Here is a 17,736-nt window from a genome sequence, read left to right on the forward strand (position 1 = left end):
TCATCAAGTTTTAGCAAATTACATAAATAGTCCTTTTTTGGTACGTATGGAACTATGGTACCTATGGTTCTTTTACACCAAATGTTGTCGACCTACGCAATAGAATCAAATATGTTATGCATAATAATATAATGACTCAAGATCTATAAATATAGTTCTTAAAATAGTTAGTTTTAACATCGGAACAAGATAATAATTATAAAATATTTTACATTGTTGATCAAACAAAAACTCCTAATCAAACAGGTGATTATTTATAGTATATAATAACAAAATTAACATATAACCAAATAAAATATCACTTAACAAGTATACTTTTACAAACTACTACTTATTTGATATATATATATATATATATATATATATATATATATATATATATATATATATATATATATATATATATATATATATATATATATATATATATCTTTATTAGGTGAAAAAATTCTTCTTATTTCTACTTCACACATAAGAAAACTTGAAATGACAACTAATAACTTGGAATGTAAATATTTCTTATGAATTTGGTAATGAAAGACATTTTATCAAAAAAAAATGTCATTAAACTTTTAATTGTATCCAATTAACAAACCACCTTTTTATTTTGGTTTTAAAAAACCAATGATTATAATTTTTATCGGTTAAAATGATTTTAAAAAAAAATTGTCAATAGTCTTTCCATGTCTAACTAATAGCTTATTATAGTCTTTTTTCTCAAACTACAACGTCAACTACATAAATATTTACCGATTAAAATAACAATGACACAACATAATATGGAGTTGCTAATGGTTATCGGTTGTGGTTTGAGAAAAATGATTACAAAAGGTTTTTAGTTAGATGTGGGAAGGGTAATAACGATGTTCATTGTCATTTTAATCGATAAAAATCGTTGTTTAAAACCAAAATAAAATGTTGGTTTTCTTATTGGATACAATTAAAAGTTTAGTGACTTAAAAAACAAGTTTTATGTTATTGGTTGTCATTTTAAGTCATTTTTTTTATACTACACAAAATAGTAAAGTTAAAATAGTTTAATACAAAGATTTGTTATGACAAATTTTTATACTTTTTTTTTGTATCAAGTAAATAAAACTTCTCGAAATATAAGTTTTTCTTATTGTTTTATATAAATTATAATTTTGAAATAAATATTATAAAGAAGAAAACAAACCGGATCAAAGTTTATTGAAAATAGTTAAATAGATCGTATCAAGTGAATGGTCTCTTACATTTATTAAATGAATTGGGCCAGTTTTGCTTGGGTTATGTAGTTAACTTAAGACTTGAGCCTTGAGGAGTCAAGAGTGAAGAGTTGTATGTCGTAAGTCGTAACATGTTTTTTAGTTTATTTTTCTATACGGTGTTCGTGATTTTTGAGGGGATTAAAGGTGAACTTTGAGTATGAATATTTGATTATTATAAATTTATGTCGCAAATAATTGATTTTTTAGTTTTAGTGATTATTTTTATGATTAGTTGCTGATCATATGAAATATCATATATCGATTCTCATAAATTGACTAGTTATATCGTTCTTTTTAACAGTATGTCAAGTTGTCTACTAATTAAAACTAATACTTTGTTTTCACTTTTATTTTAGACTACAAAAAAAATAATGTTTTTGTTAAAAAAGTGCATGCCTTGAAATACTAAATTGTGCATAACATGATTATATATATATATATATATATATATATATATATATATATATATATATATATATATATATATATATATATATATATATATATATATATATATATATATATATATATATATAGTGCATACCCTAAAATCTTTTTAGCAATGTTTTAAAAATCGATTTGAACCAGCCGGTCAAACAGGTTGGACCGGGAACTGGAGGAGAGAGCGGTTCAACTATCACCGATTCACCGGTTTTATGTCGATTTCTGAAACGTATTGAATCGACCGGTTATTAGAAAAACTTGGTTGAACCGGTCAAAATAAATCGGTTAAACCGAAAAAATACATGGGGAAAAACAATTTGCATAATAAACTTTGATGATTTTTTTCAAATCTATTTAGTTTCTCTAAATATAAACATATGGTAAATATTATAATGTTTTTTTGATGTGTTTGTATTCATCTAAAGCTATATTTTGTTTCAGTATTATATTGGGAAAATAACTTGATAGGGTAAGATATTTTTTGAAATATAAACATTTAATCCTTATTCTTTTTTTCTTGTAAAATAAACTCTTATACTTTATTTTTTGTAACAATGCAATCCTTGTGACTGGCTATACCCGGTATACCGGTCATATGTGAAATTTCTTTTAGGGAAAATAACTTGATAGGGTAAGATACTTTTGAATTGTACACATTTAGTCCTTATTCTTTTTTTCCCGTAAAATAAACCCTTATACTTTATTAATATATACACATTAGGTCATTTTCACTGAATTCTACAGGTTTTGCTGATGTGGAAGCACAAGTGGCACTAAATAGCAATTAATTAGCTTAGTCACCGGAGGTGAGTGATCCTCCAGCAACAAGAAAAGGGCGGCAACCCTTCTCTTTCTCGTCTCTCTTCCTTCCGGTCGAATAGCAACAACCGAACACCATTTACCTGTTGTGTTTCTCCAATCTGTCTCTCTTTACCTCTATCTTTGAGATATGTTGCCAGAAAAAGAAGAAAAAATCGACGAGGGGGCTACCAGAGCAGCTCCTTGATAGGGTAAGATACTTTTTGAAATGTACATATTTAGTCCTTATTTTTTTTTTTTTTTTTGTAAAATAAACCCTTCACGTCAGCAAACTTGTAGAATCCGGTGAAAATGACTTAATGTGTACATATTATTAAAGTATAAGGGTTTATTTTACAAAGAAAAAAGAATAAGGACTAAATGTGTACATTTCAAAAAGTATTTTACCCTATCAAGTCATTATCCCTATTATATTTTATTTTCTTTTTGACATATATGAATTGATGTAAAACACTAAAACGTATAACTATATGTTATTTTAATGTATTTGGATTGATCTACATGTTATTTTTATGTATATTTCTAATGTTTGAATTAGTAAGCGTCAAATGTATGATTTATATATGTACGTATGTGTGGAAAAATAGAAAATAAAAATAAAAATTATGAAAATCGGTTGATCCAGCAGTCGAACCAGTTGAACCGGGAACCAATCACCATACCGGTTCAACTAAAAAAACGGCTTTTAAAACATTAAGCAAAAGAGTGTATACCATTTAATCTTCTTTTTAAACATTGCATTGCATGGCGGATTTTTTGGCTCATGCCCTAGAATCTTTTTGGTAAAATACTAGGGGTGGGGTGTACATATCAGAATAGTGATATACCATGAAATCTTTATGTTAAAAGAGCACATAAACTGCAATCTTTTTAACAAAACGATATCACCGAATAATTTAGACTAGAAAAAAATCATGTTATCGGGATAAAAGCATATCAGTAGTCATTATCATAGTACTTCTAAGTTCAAGAATACTCTAATTTCATATGTTTTGTTGTTATCATAAACCAACTCGTGAACTCTCTAATTAATACGACGACACAAGAATATTCAATTTCATTACAATCTTGACACTTTCAAATTTTGCCGGCCTATTGATTAGTTAAACTAAAAAAGAATCATTTTGTGATATTTAAAAGTAAATTAATGTAATTACTCCCGTCTTCTTAGGGTAGTTGAAGACTATGACTTCCATTAGCTACCTCGACCATATACAGACAATCACTTAGGGACAAAAACCGATAGGTTTCTTTTTACTTCACTAATATTGGTTGAAACTGGTTTTCTTAACATATTACACACATTTTGTACGTTTAAGAAAATAATATAACACAAGTAAAATCTCTCATCCTAATATTACTCATCTATCTTATTATTGTATTTATTATACACACACATATATATATATATATATATATATATATATATATATATATATATATATATATATATATATATATATATATATATATATATATATATATACTTATCTGTGGAAAGTATAATATCTATATAATAACATTCTAGGACTAGATAGTTACAAGAATAAATACAATAATAAGATAAGATTTGAGTAATACTAATCTTAGTATGAATATATTTTACGTATTCTGAAAATTCTTAACGGTTATTTAAATATAAAGAAAATTTAATATTATCCACAAAAAGTATATTTTATAACATGTAAGAAACCATAAACAACAAAACCTTACGCATTTCCGGGAGAAGCATAGAAACACTTGGGTTATAATATGTTCATCAATTAGTAGTCTAATAGGAACCGACTGGCATGTTTTGGAATTTTTTCTTTGTCACGTTTTAGTGTTGTTATTATTTAATTTTATTTTGTAATAATGATTCATATGTTTCAAAATCCATCAAGAGAAGGTATACACAAACGTTGAATCGGTCAATACAAACGATATAGAATAAAGATGAATAACAAGAATCCAAGACTATGTGACAATTATGGATCATTTTCACACACTTTTCCTCAATGTTCTAATTTTTTAAACAATTTACTTTGGGATTCTCTCCTTTCTTACCAATGTTGTGTAACCTTTTTCCTGGTGTATGTGAGGATGACAAACCAACTTTTTGTTTGGCCATAGGTTGGTCCAAAGAACTTATTAAGAAGAATATATGAGTGGTTCATACACAATATCCCTTTTCTTTGTCTAGGACTCTACCAATTGATATTTTCCAAAACTAATTCAAAAATAAGTTTCTTTAATTTCTCTCTTCAATTTTTGAATACATAAAGAGTTTTCTGCAAATATTGATCAATGAACCTATAAAATCTTTCCAATGTATCTTACAATCTAACAAAACTAGTTTAATCGATGGAAGTGTCCAACAAAAATAGTTGTTAGCTCGTCATCTTGTACTTGTGAACAGCAACAAGGCCGCATATGATAGGTTATTCAAGAACCAATGTGAATATCACCGAATAGGAAAAAAAATTAAAATTAGACAAAAAGTTTGCTTAACCGTATTTAGTTTTTATATTAAGCAAAAAAATCAAAAACTTTAGATTTACTTTCCTAATTTATTAGGCAATCAAATCTTTTAGATTATGTACTTTTTCCATTTATATTCTTTAGTTCAATTTCCTTTTGTGAAACCTTTTTGATTTTAACCTTTGTTTTGTTTGTTGACATATGTTCATGTTCCAAATGTCTTATCAATTAGTAACCATCAATGCATTTTGCACTCAATAATCAATACCTTCAAGATGTTTCTTACCATGTCGTTATCAAAAGATATTTTAATTATTTGTTAAGCCACAAAACTGTATTAAATTACAATACAACTTTTTAAATCAATCCCAACACACAATAACTCCTTTTTCAACTATTTATAAAGAATCCATGTAGCCAATGAATAAGTCATTGGAGAAAAAAGTTTCATGGAATTTCTCAAAGCTCATAGCCTTCTCATTCTTGTGGTTTTAAGCCTCACCCTTTCTAGTATCACAAGTGTTACAAACTCCATGTCTTCTTGTCATAACCCAAACAAGGGAGCATATTGGCCTTCATGGGCCAAAAACTTTCCACCATCATCAATCGACACCAATCTTTTCACTCACGTCTATTATGCTTTTCTTTCTCCTAGTAACACCACATTCAAGTTCGAAATAGATGATCCAACTGCTTTGTTGCTCAAAAACTTCACCACCACCCTTCACACTAAAAACCCTAATCTCAAAACCTTGTTCTCCATTGGAGGTGCCTCAGAATTAGGCTCACTAATCCTTTCACGCATGGCTTCAACTCATAAATCAAGAAAAACTTTCATCGTTTCCACCATAGAAGTCGCACGAAAGTTTGACTTTGATGGTGTTGACTTAGACTGGGAGTTCCCAAAAACACCAAAAGACATGAAGAACTTTCGTCACTTGCTCCATGAATGGCGTGTTGCAGTCAAGAAAGAAGCTATAGCAAATGATACGCCTCAACTTCTTCTTTCTGCAGCTACTTACTACTCCCCAGAAATCAACTTAGATAATATACATCGTAAGTATCCAGTGGAGTCTATAAACGAAAATTTAGATTGGATAAATGCAATGTGTTATGATTATCGTGGTTCATGGGATCTTTCTGCAACCGGATCCCCAGCCTTGTTATATGATTCGAATAGTAATGTGAGCACAAGTTACGGGTTACAAGCATGGATCGAAGCTAAGATTCAAAGAGAAAAGTTGGTGATGGGGTTGCCACTCTATGGTCGGACATGGCAACTAAAGGATCCGACTTTATATGGTATCGGAGCTCCGGCTGTGGATGTGGGACCCGGGGATGAAGGTCAAATGCCTTATGTAGAGGTGGAAAAGTTCAATGCTCAAAACAGTGCAAAAGTGGTGTTTGACTTGTCAACGGTGTCGACTTATTCTGTTGCAGGGACTTCTTGGATTGGTTATGATGATGTTAGATCGGTGGCATTAAAGGTTGCTTATGCTCGAACACAAAAATTGGGTGGATATTTCTTTTGGGCAGTTAATGGTGATCAAGATTGGAAAATCTCGACAGAAGGTATGAATTCAGTTTTTTTAATGTCGACTTAATTATTCTCCATATCCAAAATAGATTTATTTATGAATGATGAAATGTTAATTGTGATGTTATTATTTGGAGTTTATGCAGCTTCAAGAACATGGACTCTTTGAAGAAATGGGAAGGGGTGTCAAATAGAGGAGTGGAATGTGGATCATTGTATTTGTCTGATTATATATTATATGTTGAAGTTAGTATTTTAATTATAATGACCAAAAAAAAAACCCCCCGTTAAACATGAAGTACCATTAACAATTTGTATGTCTTTTGATAGTTTGAAGTCATTTATTTTCCTATAGTTGAAAAATATAGATATTTTGTTAAAAATAAGTTACATGTCATAATAGGACTTATATTTTGGATTTACATGTTTTGACCCTTTAAAACAAGTGCCCTAAATTTAATAAAACAAAACAAAAAGAAACTGAAAAAATGAGTTGTTTTCAAGATCACGATTACATATTTATATTTTTAAAAACCAAACTTTCAAGGTCGGTTTTGCTTTTTGTTTACAACAAAAAAATAAACCGAACCAAACCATATCTTTATATAATGTCATTTTAAATCGGGGATAAAGTGTACATAGTAAGTGTTGTAAATCGTACAATTTTCACTTGGTCAAGCTTGATGAAATGTACAAGTGGTTGAGAGACATTTGTCAATAACACCAATACAAGTCAGAATACATGTGAAAGTGTATTTGTGTATGAAATATGATTATTTTTGGAACAATGGTATTCAATAAGTCTAAAAGTATAAAATTATGGCTACATATATTTAAGTCGAGCCAATTTATTCTTTACACGGGAAGTTAAGTCGTGTACCAATGAGGGAGGTAGTATAGAAGAAATAAGGTGTATGGACCCATTTGCAAATGGGCCCCACCTCCTAATTTATGTAAAAAATCTTATTTTTTTTAAAATAGAAAATGATGTCCATGCTAGGGTTTGACAGGTCATGAGTAAGAGTGATAATTAATGACACGACATGAAATGAAATTGAGATGAAACTGAAATTTGAATTTGTGTTCGTGTTGTGTTCGTGTCAAATGTAAAATACATGATGTCGTATCATGTTTGTGTTTAAAATTCACCACGAAATTGAAACGATTTAGCATTTGTTTGTCGTGTTTTTCACATTTGTCGTGTATGTAAGAATAAATATTAATTAAATAAACTAATGTTATATTATGGTATCTTTATTGTGTCGTGTCGTGTTTATCGTGTTTTAATTGGTTCGTTTTCGTGTTATTTAAAAAAACACGGCATCATATCGTGTAGTGTTCGTATTACATAAAACTTTGCCATGTCGTATCGTGTCAGACAAAAACACGATACGATAGCCCGATTTACCACCCCTAGTTATGAGTTTGTGGGTCATAAAGTTCAACCTAGACAAGACCCATTTACTATTCATGTCGTCTTGCTCAAGAAACCAGTGGAACTCCATGACTAACTCTGGTGATTATTGCTGTAAAAAACTACCGTTGTCGGAGGGACTGCTGTTGTTAATAATAGAGTGTACCCCTCTTGAGTTTTGGTATAGATTCACCACTTGGAGCTGATGTGGTTTATTATATGAGATGATAACATATGATGAAAGGAGAAAATAAAAAAAAACAAAAAAATTATAAATTGTAACTAGAAATGTACAAGACTACAAATCATTGTCCCCAAGTCAATAGTTTTTTAGTAACAGTGAGGCAATATTTTTTTTAATTGTTAAGGGTGATGGATATTCATTGATGGCGATGCTACCTTCCCTGAAACCACACTAGGTGTTTGTTTTTCCCATTTTTTTTTACAAAATTATTTCTCTTCCTTCCTAAAAAGCTAAACACATGAAATGATATCTCATACTTCATATCTCATATAAAATAAAAGAGAAATCTTCTCATAAAGGTTCCCTAAGACAATGAACCCCCTATTCAGTGTTTCCTAAAAGCAACCCAAAGCTTTTCTCATCTCCTTTCTGCTCAACATAGTCCACCCTAACACTAGATTATACAAACATATCCTGTTATAACTAAAAATAACTTTACTAATTTATTAATAGACTAACTATTTCATATCTTTTTCTTCTTGTTACTATGTAATAATAATATATGAAATTGTACAATCTTTATTGAAGTAATATGGGCTGCCTATCCAGTTTTAAACAGGCCAAGATTGTAACTGGGCTTGGGCCCTAACCCACCCAAAGCCGATACCTAGCTACATAAATCTGTTTTATTTTCGTCTGAGCTCCAGAGCAAAAAAGGAGAAGAACGGCGCAGCTCTCATTCAACCAACGCCATGGTAATCTATGTTTTCGTGAACCCTGCAATGTTAGATCCATCGTCTATTTATATAATCTTGTTGAAAGCATCGTAGCGATTGTGCTTGATTCTAATGAGGCTGGATATCTGGATGAAATGTTCTTTCTAGGGTTTGATACTTAATCTTATTGTCTGCTCTTCTATGGATTTGATCTGTTCTCAAAATGTCGTGGCTTTTCTTCAGTTTATATATGTTTATAATTTGTTGTTGGTTTTAAGGGATTTAAGTTATCAATCATAGGTGTATTTGACCTAGGGTTTTCGAATTGTTTATCGGCTAGGATTTTGTTGTTCATATGGGTATGTTTGCATCTATCCCTTTCTATCACAGATCATTGAAGTATAATTTCGATTTTGTAGATGTTAATTGTAGGCCATTTTCGTTGTTTTTTATATTAGTTTTAATTGTTTTATAATCATGAGTTCAGAACAAGGTGAAGATCATATGGGTTTCCAAGATTCTATTTTTTTCTACCTGCAAGATTAAAATCTCTTTATATCAATAACTTGTTTTGATGATTTGATGAAACTGTGATTATTAGCTCATGTTTTGTATATTCTTTACAGCCGTCACACAAGTCATTCATGATCAAGAAAAAGCTTGCAAAGAAGATGAGGCAAAACAGGCCCATTCCTCATTGGATTCGCATGAGGACAGACAACACCATCAGGTCAAAAGACCCTTCTGCCCTTTTAGTTTTATGCCAAAAGACGTTATTGCCTCTTATAGCCCATTATATGTTATGTCACATGTAACAAAGTATAAAGTTAATGATTATTGTTTTTGACTTAATTTGTTAATTTTTTAGGTATAATGCTAAGCGTAGGCATTGGCGTAGAACCAAGCTTGGATTCTAGGGTGTTTTGGGTGTTTGCTAAATCAAAACCATGGAAGATTGTCATCAAAACAAGAGAAGAAGTTGTTTTTGTTTCTAGTTGTGTTTTAGCTTAAATGAGTAATTTTGTTCTTATTGTTGCTCATTTCTAGTACTGAAATATGGATTATTATGGTTTTATATAAAAGACTTCAGAGAATTATTTGTTGGCTTTCATTTATGCTTATTTTTTTTGCTTTATTTGTAGGAAATCTGAAAAGGGTTTTGAGAATTTGTTGAGTAAACCTTTAATAATGAATCTAATCTATGTTGATATATTTTCTATATTTGTCACATAAATCTAATGATAAAAAGAGAGAATACATTTAGATGGCTCCCTGTTGCATTATGAGATACCAATGTTTGATTGGGTGGAAACATGAATTTGACAATACCATGTTAATTAATTGATTATAAACAAGGTAATTGTGTGTTTATAGATTAAAAAGAGAGGGAGATTTTATTAGAATATGTGATGATCATTTTTTTTTAAAGATTGATCTTACTTCAAATGAAGGTTTGATGATTGCAACAATTGACATATGTTTAATTTTCTATAAAGATCAAGTCATGATGTCTGAGAGGAGAAATGTCTAGGGGTAACGAGTACCAAATTCTAAAAGTTGGTATCTTATATTATGAAAGTCATGGTGATAATGATCCATGTTTAATTATATTCTTTTGTTCTCATGTATGCCTATATGTGATTGAAGGCCTAATTTTATGTAGAGAAAAGTTAGTGGTCTAATAAAGGGTGTAGATTTGTTATCAATCTTTGCTATGGTGCAACTTTTATGTGTAGATTTTTGCAAGTTTAAAGTGTGATACTATAATTTGGTTTGATTTTCCACTGTAAACGTTTTAATATGAATAACTAAAAGTAAGATGCTCTCATAAACATACATGTTAATGAAAGTATGTTGTTATTTGTTGAATTTCTTTTGCTAATATAAGATAAATAGTCTTTTATCCATGTTATGTTTGTTTTGATACTAGCTAATATCATGAAAATGTAGGACTATCTTACGTAGAGAAATCGATATTTGAAGCAAGAATTTTTGAATCGTGTACACTGTCATTGGGATGGGGTTAGTGGCGGATAAAAAAAAAAGTTCAAAGCAACACCATTTTTTTCCGTGAAATATGTATTTTTCTTTTTAAAATCTATTGTATTTTGAAAGTGTAATTATTAATTGGGTAGCTGTTTTCAATATATACCAAAAAGGAGCGAATACATAAAATAGCAACATATTTAATTTGTTTTCTTATCTTAGGCTCCATGGAAAAATGGGAAAAAAAAATAGTTAGGCTCATTTGTTTTCAAAATGGTCAACACTCAACAAGGAGGCAGTGGCACTTATAGACATGAGATTTTTATAACTATTTATTGATAAAAAAGAATGAGCACGAAACCAACTTTGTATGAAATGTTTTGTGTTGTTATTCTTAAATATATAATTTTATCCTTTTTATTAAGTGATAACAAAACAAGCACTAAATGATTTATGTATGTAAATTTCTCACTTTATTATTTTAACTATACAAAATTATGTATTTTTGAGTAGCGAAATTTTAGTTTTATTGATTTAGAAGAAATGTTGGCTTACAAATTAAAATTTTTGAAGATATTTTTTGAATGAATAATAATATTTGAGAAATTAAATTGATTCCTACTTTTTATACCTACAAATATGCCTACTCAATAAAATTATGACAAGTGTTATCTTTCCATATTTTTTAAACTAAATCATTAAGACTATATTAGGAATATATCAAATACAATTAAATTGAATGGTGATTTGTCATAATTTTAGTGGGTAGGAATAATTGTAGGAATAAAAGGTAGGAGGCAATTTAATTTCTCATAATATTTTGATTTGATGTTTCTAATCAACAAATTAGAAGTTTCTTAATATATAAAAAGATAGTCGTTTTGATATTGTTTTTAGAGCGTTGGCCACGGCTCCACTGAAAAAATCTGTAATTGACAATTATGCCCTTGTTTACTTTAAATAAAGTAATAACATTTTTGTTTCATAAAACGCAGACCTGGATAGTAATTGCTACTATAAAGAATTATTGACTGAAGTAAATTATATGTTTGAAGATATTTGACCAGCTAGAGACGATAGCACAAACAGCACTTGGAGCAATCAAGGCAACAACCATCGCCATCCGTGAAATAGCATACCGTCGTCCACCAGTCTACCGCTGCCGGAGTCCGGACGCACACCAGTACACCACTCGACCACCGTCGCCTGAAATAGAATCGCACAACCATTCAAAGTGAGTCATTTGACCCGTTCGTCTCGACCCAAGTGTTTTTTCCCGCTAATTTTCCTTTCCCTAATCTCTGTCTCTTTCTTTCGCTGTAGCAATGTCGTCTGAGAGACTCACAGAGTATGAGCGCAAACGCCTTGAAAACATCAAGCGCAACGACGAACAGCTCGCCTCTCTCAACATCCGATCCAAGCTTGCTGATCTATTTACATCAACCAAGCGCCACAGGTAACTCTTTTATTCTCTACACTTGATACAAGATTTTGGTTATGGATTTGTTCAGTTGGTGAATCTATCTTTGTTGTTTTTGATCAGGCAACAAACTAATAGACTACAGAAGAAAGCAAAATCCGAAATCCCAATTGTAACCCGTAGATCTCTAAGAAACCCCAGAATCTACAGGTTTAATAGATAATTATAGTTTCTACGAAGCACCTGAGAAACAAAATTCGCCCAAATCAAAAGTTGCGCCTGAGAAATCCGCTCTAAAATTGAAGCCACTTAGTATGAGAGAAGTGAGTATTTCTTCTAAACCTGATGAACCACTTGTCAAGAAGATTCTGAGCGTATCTGAGGAGTCGCGATCAGAAGGGGTAAACAATGATGCTGGAATTAGGGTTAGATCTTCGATTGATTTGGAGTCGATGAAGTTGATTCCAGAAAATATTGCTAGTGTTGTAACTAACAAGATACTGTCAGTTAAATTCTTTCCATCTGCAGATATGAGGATGGTTGTTGCGGGGAACGTTTTTGGAGATTTAGGGTTTTGGAATATTGATTCAGAACCTACTAAAAATGGTGATGGGATTTACATGTATCATCCTCATTCAGCACCTATGTCATCCATTTGCATTCATCCATTTTCCATCAACAAGGTACTTACTTACTACTTACTAGTTACTTCTCATCTAATTCTCATAGATTTTCTTCTTTTTTCATACATAATCTAAAAACTTATTCTCTTTTCACCACCGAGTCATGTTTATGTTACTTGATGCAGATCATTACATGCTCTTATCATGGTTTTATTCGCACATTAGATGTGGAGAAAGAGATTTTTGATTTGACATATTCTACCAAACAGGAGATTTTTTCTATGTCTCAGACAGCTGATGATGTGAACTCCTTGTATTTTAGGGAAGGCAAAGGAGTTTTTCGTGTCCTGGATGAAAGATCCAAGAGCTCATCAATGACTTGTAACTTGCATACTTCTAGGATTAACACCATTGATTTCAATCCAACAAACATCAATTTAATGGCTACAAGTTCTTCAGATAAAACTGTCTGCATTTGGTAAAAATAATAATCCAAGTTCTATTACAAAGATTACACGCAACAAGCCTGTGCATTCAGCTTACTTCTCTCCTTCAGGAAACCTTCTCGCTACAACAAGGTACAATTTACTAAATCACCCTTATCCATCAAGATTCTGACTTTTATCATCTTATTAACTTATAACCGAAAAAGTAATGTTTTTAATTTTTATGTATGTAGCACTGATGATAAGATTGGAGTGGCAAGTGGAGCAAATTTTGACGATGAGTTCTCCGTGTATCACGACAATCAGACGGGAAAATGGGTTTCGGTTTTCAAGTAAGTTGTTTCTTCTCTTTTTTTTTGAGTGAACAAACTATGTGGATGCGAGTAAATGACGTTTTTGCCCTTTTTTGTTTTTTTAATTGAGCAGGGGTGGGATGATTCATATGTGTTTGTGGGAAATATGAAGATAGGGATTGATGTGATTTCAACACAAGAGGAGGATTATTACTAGTTTGAAGAGCCGACGTATGGCTGTTGTACCAAGTCGTTTTGATGCGCATCCTTTGATTCCTGGGATGCTTGTTGGATCGACAGATCGAGGCCAGGTTTATGTGTGGAGCTTATAGTATGTTGATATTAGTTTAGATTTGGTTTGAGTTTAAGATTTTGTGAATCTTATTTTTTGATCTTTGACAATGTGATTTTTTTGGTGATAAGTAGTAAACACCAAAGTAAATATGAAATAGAAGAGAAAGGCAATAGTTAATTGGTTGATCTTTATGGTTTTATACTTTTATCCATTTTTGTAAGTCTAATAATGCAATCTTGAAAACTAAGATGGAATGGAAGGTAAATAAAATGAAAAAAACAACCTCCATCTCTTGAACCTATTGCTTGTAGTAACTACTCAAGTCCTAAACTACTAAAAATGGAATGCATGAGCGTGTGCAAACATACAACTTAAAAGGCTAGAGTTTGTGAATAACTTTTATTATTTTTAGGAAATATAGTATTATTTAATTTTAAAAAGCATAAGAAATAATAACTATTTATTTTTTTCTCTACGAGGACATTTTTCATATTCAACCCTAGATTTTTTTTTTTTTTTTTTTTTTTTTATTTTATTTTGTCCCCATAATCTATTTAAAATAAATAATCTAGTTGCTTTTAAATAAAAGAGTAAATTACACGAATGGTCCCTATGGTTTAGGGTAATTTGCACGTTTGATCTCTAACTTATTTTAACTCGAAAGGTCCCTACAGTTTGTTTTTATTACACGTTTAATCCCTTTCTTACTTAAAAAGACTATTTTTCTATTGATTTTTTAATTTATTTAAATAAACACACCCCCAATTCCATTCACTCTACCTTACCTTATCTATCCCATTATTTTTTTCTATTTAAATAATAGTCTTTTTAGGTAAGATAAGGACCAAGTGCGTAACAAAAACAAATAGTAGGGACCAAAGGCATAACAAAAATAAACAGTAGGGACTTTCCGAGTTAAAAAAATTAGTTAGGGACCAAACACGTAAATTTTCCTAAACCATAGGGACCATTCATGTAATTTACTCTAAATAAAATAATTTTTTTTATATTTGTAATAGAGTATAAATAACAATAAGTTATATGTATTTATTAGAAAATTGGGATAGACTTGGTTGATAATGAGTATGAATAATTAGGTTTGTTTGGTTGTGAATGTGTAAAAGATATATTTTTTTGGTTACGAGAATAGTCTAAAAATAAAAGAAAGATAAGACTAGCTTATGGAGCCATGATCATTCACACATATTTCGATGAACACCTTGATTGCATGTGTCTATATAACTATAAACTCTCCATTACAAGGGATGGAAGATGCATAAAATTAAGAAGCAAAAGAAGAGTCATAAATGATAGTGCCGTATAAAGTCATTAATTATCTTAATCATGCATTTTGTTGAATACATTGATTTCATGTTTAGATATTGATGCGGAGTTGTATCTAAGATTTCATGTTCGGGTATTGATGTGGAGTTGTATCTAACACATAAATGTAATTGAGCTTTCGGTTTCGATAGTTTGGTTGGGTATTTTGATTGGGATCTGTGATTTTTTTTATTTTAAAACAATAGAGATGTGTGTATGTAAATAGAGAAAGAGAAGAATGGTGTAAATAGAGAAAGAGAAGAATGGTGTGGAAAATATTCTTGTATGTAGTGGTGTTTATAGATCAAAATTTATTTATTTATTTCTATAAAAAAAAAATTTACAAACTAGCCGTTAAACGACTAGTCAACCAAGTAAACACCCAAATGCTTTCCAATTGGTTGTGGTCTATCGTCCTCCCCACAATAATCTACCACGACAACGAAGAAGAACGAGACACTCGGGTGGTGTTCACTTCGTGGTTGGGCGTCAAGTGGACACCAAAGCCCTTCGTTCAGGGTACTAGAGGGCCTAAGCTATGGCCAAGACCACAAAATTGTGTTAATTGGAGTTCATCTTCTAAGCCATGGCCTAGACCAACTCAGACTATAAAAAGACCAACAAATCTCACGTATCAAGATCACTCTCTTACTCTCTAGACCTTGGCAATACCATTTCTTCACTAGAACTAACTTGACCGTTGGAACACCCTTTCGAGAAGTGATTGACATTGCGTTACTATTTGTGTGTGATATAGATCATCGTCGCCACTGCCAATGTTCTCAAGTCACCGAAGGAGCTAATATGACATCATGATACTCGTTAGGTATTATGACAAGGTACAGTTATGTGACTCACCGAACAATTTATCAAGTAACATCCGAAAAACATGAATAAAATTTTCCATTTTTAGTTCATCAATTCACATAGTATTTGTTCCAAAAATCCATCATAGTAAACGTGTATCATAATTATCAGAGTCAACAACAATCATAAATGCGGAAAATCCTCAACGAAAATGTTGTGCAGTTAAGCCATGATTTCCCTATTGGAACTGGAAGTACCTGAAAATGTTCAAACCACAAAATCGTAAGCATAGAGCTTAGTGATCTCCCCAAAATACCACATACCATACATACATTGTCATGAGTTACCCACATGGTCTTGCATACAAGTGTCATGGGCTACCCCATGGTCTTTCCTTGCACTGCCATGGGCTACTTCCATGGTCACATATACAAGTGTCATGGGCTACCGTCATAGCCTTTCCTCGCATTGCCATGGCTATCCCATGGGCTTATATGAAAGTGTCATGGGCTACCCCATGGTCCTTCATACAAATTCCATGGGCTACCCTCGGGGTCTTTCAGGCATGTATCATAAAGACAACTAACATCCTATGTAGTATAGTGAGAAGACTCACATGTCCCGCGAAGTCAGATAAACCATAGCTAACCGTCACACAATCGGTGCTACAACACACATATCAATCAAAAAAGGTCCAACCTTAGTCTATACTCTAGAACTAGCACTTTGACCAAACGTTAATCCAAGTCAAAAAGTCTTGATCAAAGTCAACATTCCAAGTCAACCTCAAAGAGACACCACGCCATAGCCTCTTATTGGTCACGTCGTGGCATAATAAGGATAAAATGGCCGCGCCTCCCCCCGATCGCCACGTCGTGACAGCCAAGATGAGACGTCGTGAAAACTGGGTCTCAACAGCTTAATGGATTAAGTCATTTGCCATTATTCCATGAGCTTCAAAGCTTAGATCTGATCCTTACCAAGGTCTTGATGGATAAAGTTTCCAAATTTATCCATTAAGACATCCCAATAAGCCAAGATCTCAAAATATAGGTCCTTAATGGCCACTTGAGGCATGAAATCAACCATTAAGCACTTAATCCTTAAAGTCTCAAGTCTAAAACTTTCAGAAAGGTTTTAGGGGCCCTAATGATCCCTAAAAATGCAAACTTTATGGACATGCATACCCATGCATGTTCTTTCTCAAATCTGGGTCAAAAGATGAAATATGACCAAAAGTTTCATGCAAAGCCCCCAAATCACAACCGCACCCTAGATATATAAAATGCAATGTTCTTGGGACTCAGAGAAGTCATAAAGTTGCAAACTTTATCTCTTCTACTCATTCTATCTTCACAGATGGGGAAAATATGGCACAAAATCTATATCCATGAAGCATACAACAAAAAGGTGAGAGTTTGAGGACTTAAAAGAAGTCCATAGGTTGCTTACAAGAACGATGAGGGATTGCTTGGAGAAACTAAGCACTAAAGCTTCTTCTTCTTCCTTCAAAATCCCAAAATATTGCAAATATGAGCTGTAAACTTCAAGAGGAATAGGGTTTGACCAAAGCATTGTTTGGAGGTGATGAAAGCTGAAGGTGAAGGAAACCCTAGCCCCTCATTTCCTTTAAATAGGGTTCAAGTCCAAAATTAGGGTTTTGCATCTGATAAGGTGTTACGTCGTGACACACAAAATGATCCATCCTGATAAACGCGG

At 31.8% G+C, this 17,736-nt stretch overlaps 2 protein-coding genes and 1 pseudogene across 3 annotated transcripts; all 3 read left to right on the forward strand.

Moving 5' to 3' along the window:
• The first annotated feature begins 5,363 nt into the window (after positions 1-5,363).
• LOC145011596 (class V chitinase CHIT5b-like) lies at positions 5,364-6,851 on the forward strand. Its single transcript, XM_078970335.1, has 2 exons — positions 5,364-6,545; positions 6,657-6,851. The coding sequence occupies exons 1-2, from the start codon at positions 5,423-5,425 to the stop codon at positions 6,677-6,679; spliced, it is 1,146 nt and encodes a 381-aa protein (XP_078826461.1). The 5' UTR covers positions 5,364-5,422; the 3' UTR covers positions 6,680-6,851.
• Positions 6,852-8,757: 1,906 nt separating this feature from the next.
• Positions 8,758-9,935, forward strand: LOC145013170 (large ribosomal subunit protein eL39z/eL39x). The gene is made up of 3 exons (XM_078971978.1): positions 8,758-8,863; positions 9,451-9,554; positions 9,693-9,935. Exons 1-3 carry the CDS (start codon positions 8,861-8,863, stop codon positions 9,739-9,741), a joined length of 156 nt encoding a protein of 51 aa, XP_078828104.1. The 5' UTR covers positions 8,758-8,860; the 3' UTR covers positions 9,742-9,935.
• Positions 9,936-11,821: 1,886 nt separating this feature from the next.
• Positions 11,822-14,074, forward strand: LOC145013390 (uncharacterized; annotated as a pseudogene). The gene is made up of 6 exons (XR_013664961.1): positions 11,822-12,044; positions 12,134-12,266; positions 12,354-12,913; positions 13,039-13,431; positions 13,533-13,638; positions 13,723-14,074. The product of XR_013664961.1 is annotated as an uncharacterized LOC145013390 (transcript).
• Positions 14,075-17,736: the final 3,662 nt, after the last annotated feature.

The sequence above is a fragment of the Lactuca saligna genome, chromosome 8 (genome assembly GCF_052625555.1).
Source record: "Lactuca saligna cultivar CGN05327 chromosome 8, ASM5262555v1, whole genome shotgun sequence".
Lineage (NCBI taxonomy): Eukaryota > Viridiplantae > Streptophyta > Magnoliopsida > Asterales > Asteraceae > Lactuca > Lactuca saligna.

What these genes read in the sequence shown, in the direction of transcription:
- LOC145011596 (XM_078970335.1), top strand. Translation starts at nt 5,423, where the DNA reads ATGGAATTTCTCAAAGCTCATAGCCTTCTCATTCTTGTGGTTTTAAGC. An exon ending in TTGGAAAATCTCGACAGAAG is followed by an intron (nt 6,546 to 6,656) that starts GTATGAATTCAG and finishes GAGTTTATGCAG; the next exon opens with CTTCAAGAACATGGACTCTT.
- LOC145013170 (XM_078971978.1), top strand. An exon ending in AGGACAGACAACACCATCAG is followed by an intron (nt 9,555 to 9,692) that starts GTCAAAAGACCC and finishes TTAATTTTTTAG; the next exon opens with GTATAATGCTAAGCGTAGGC.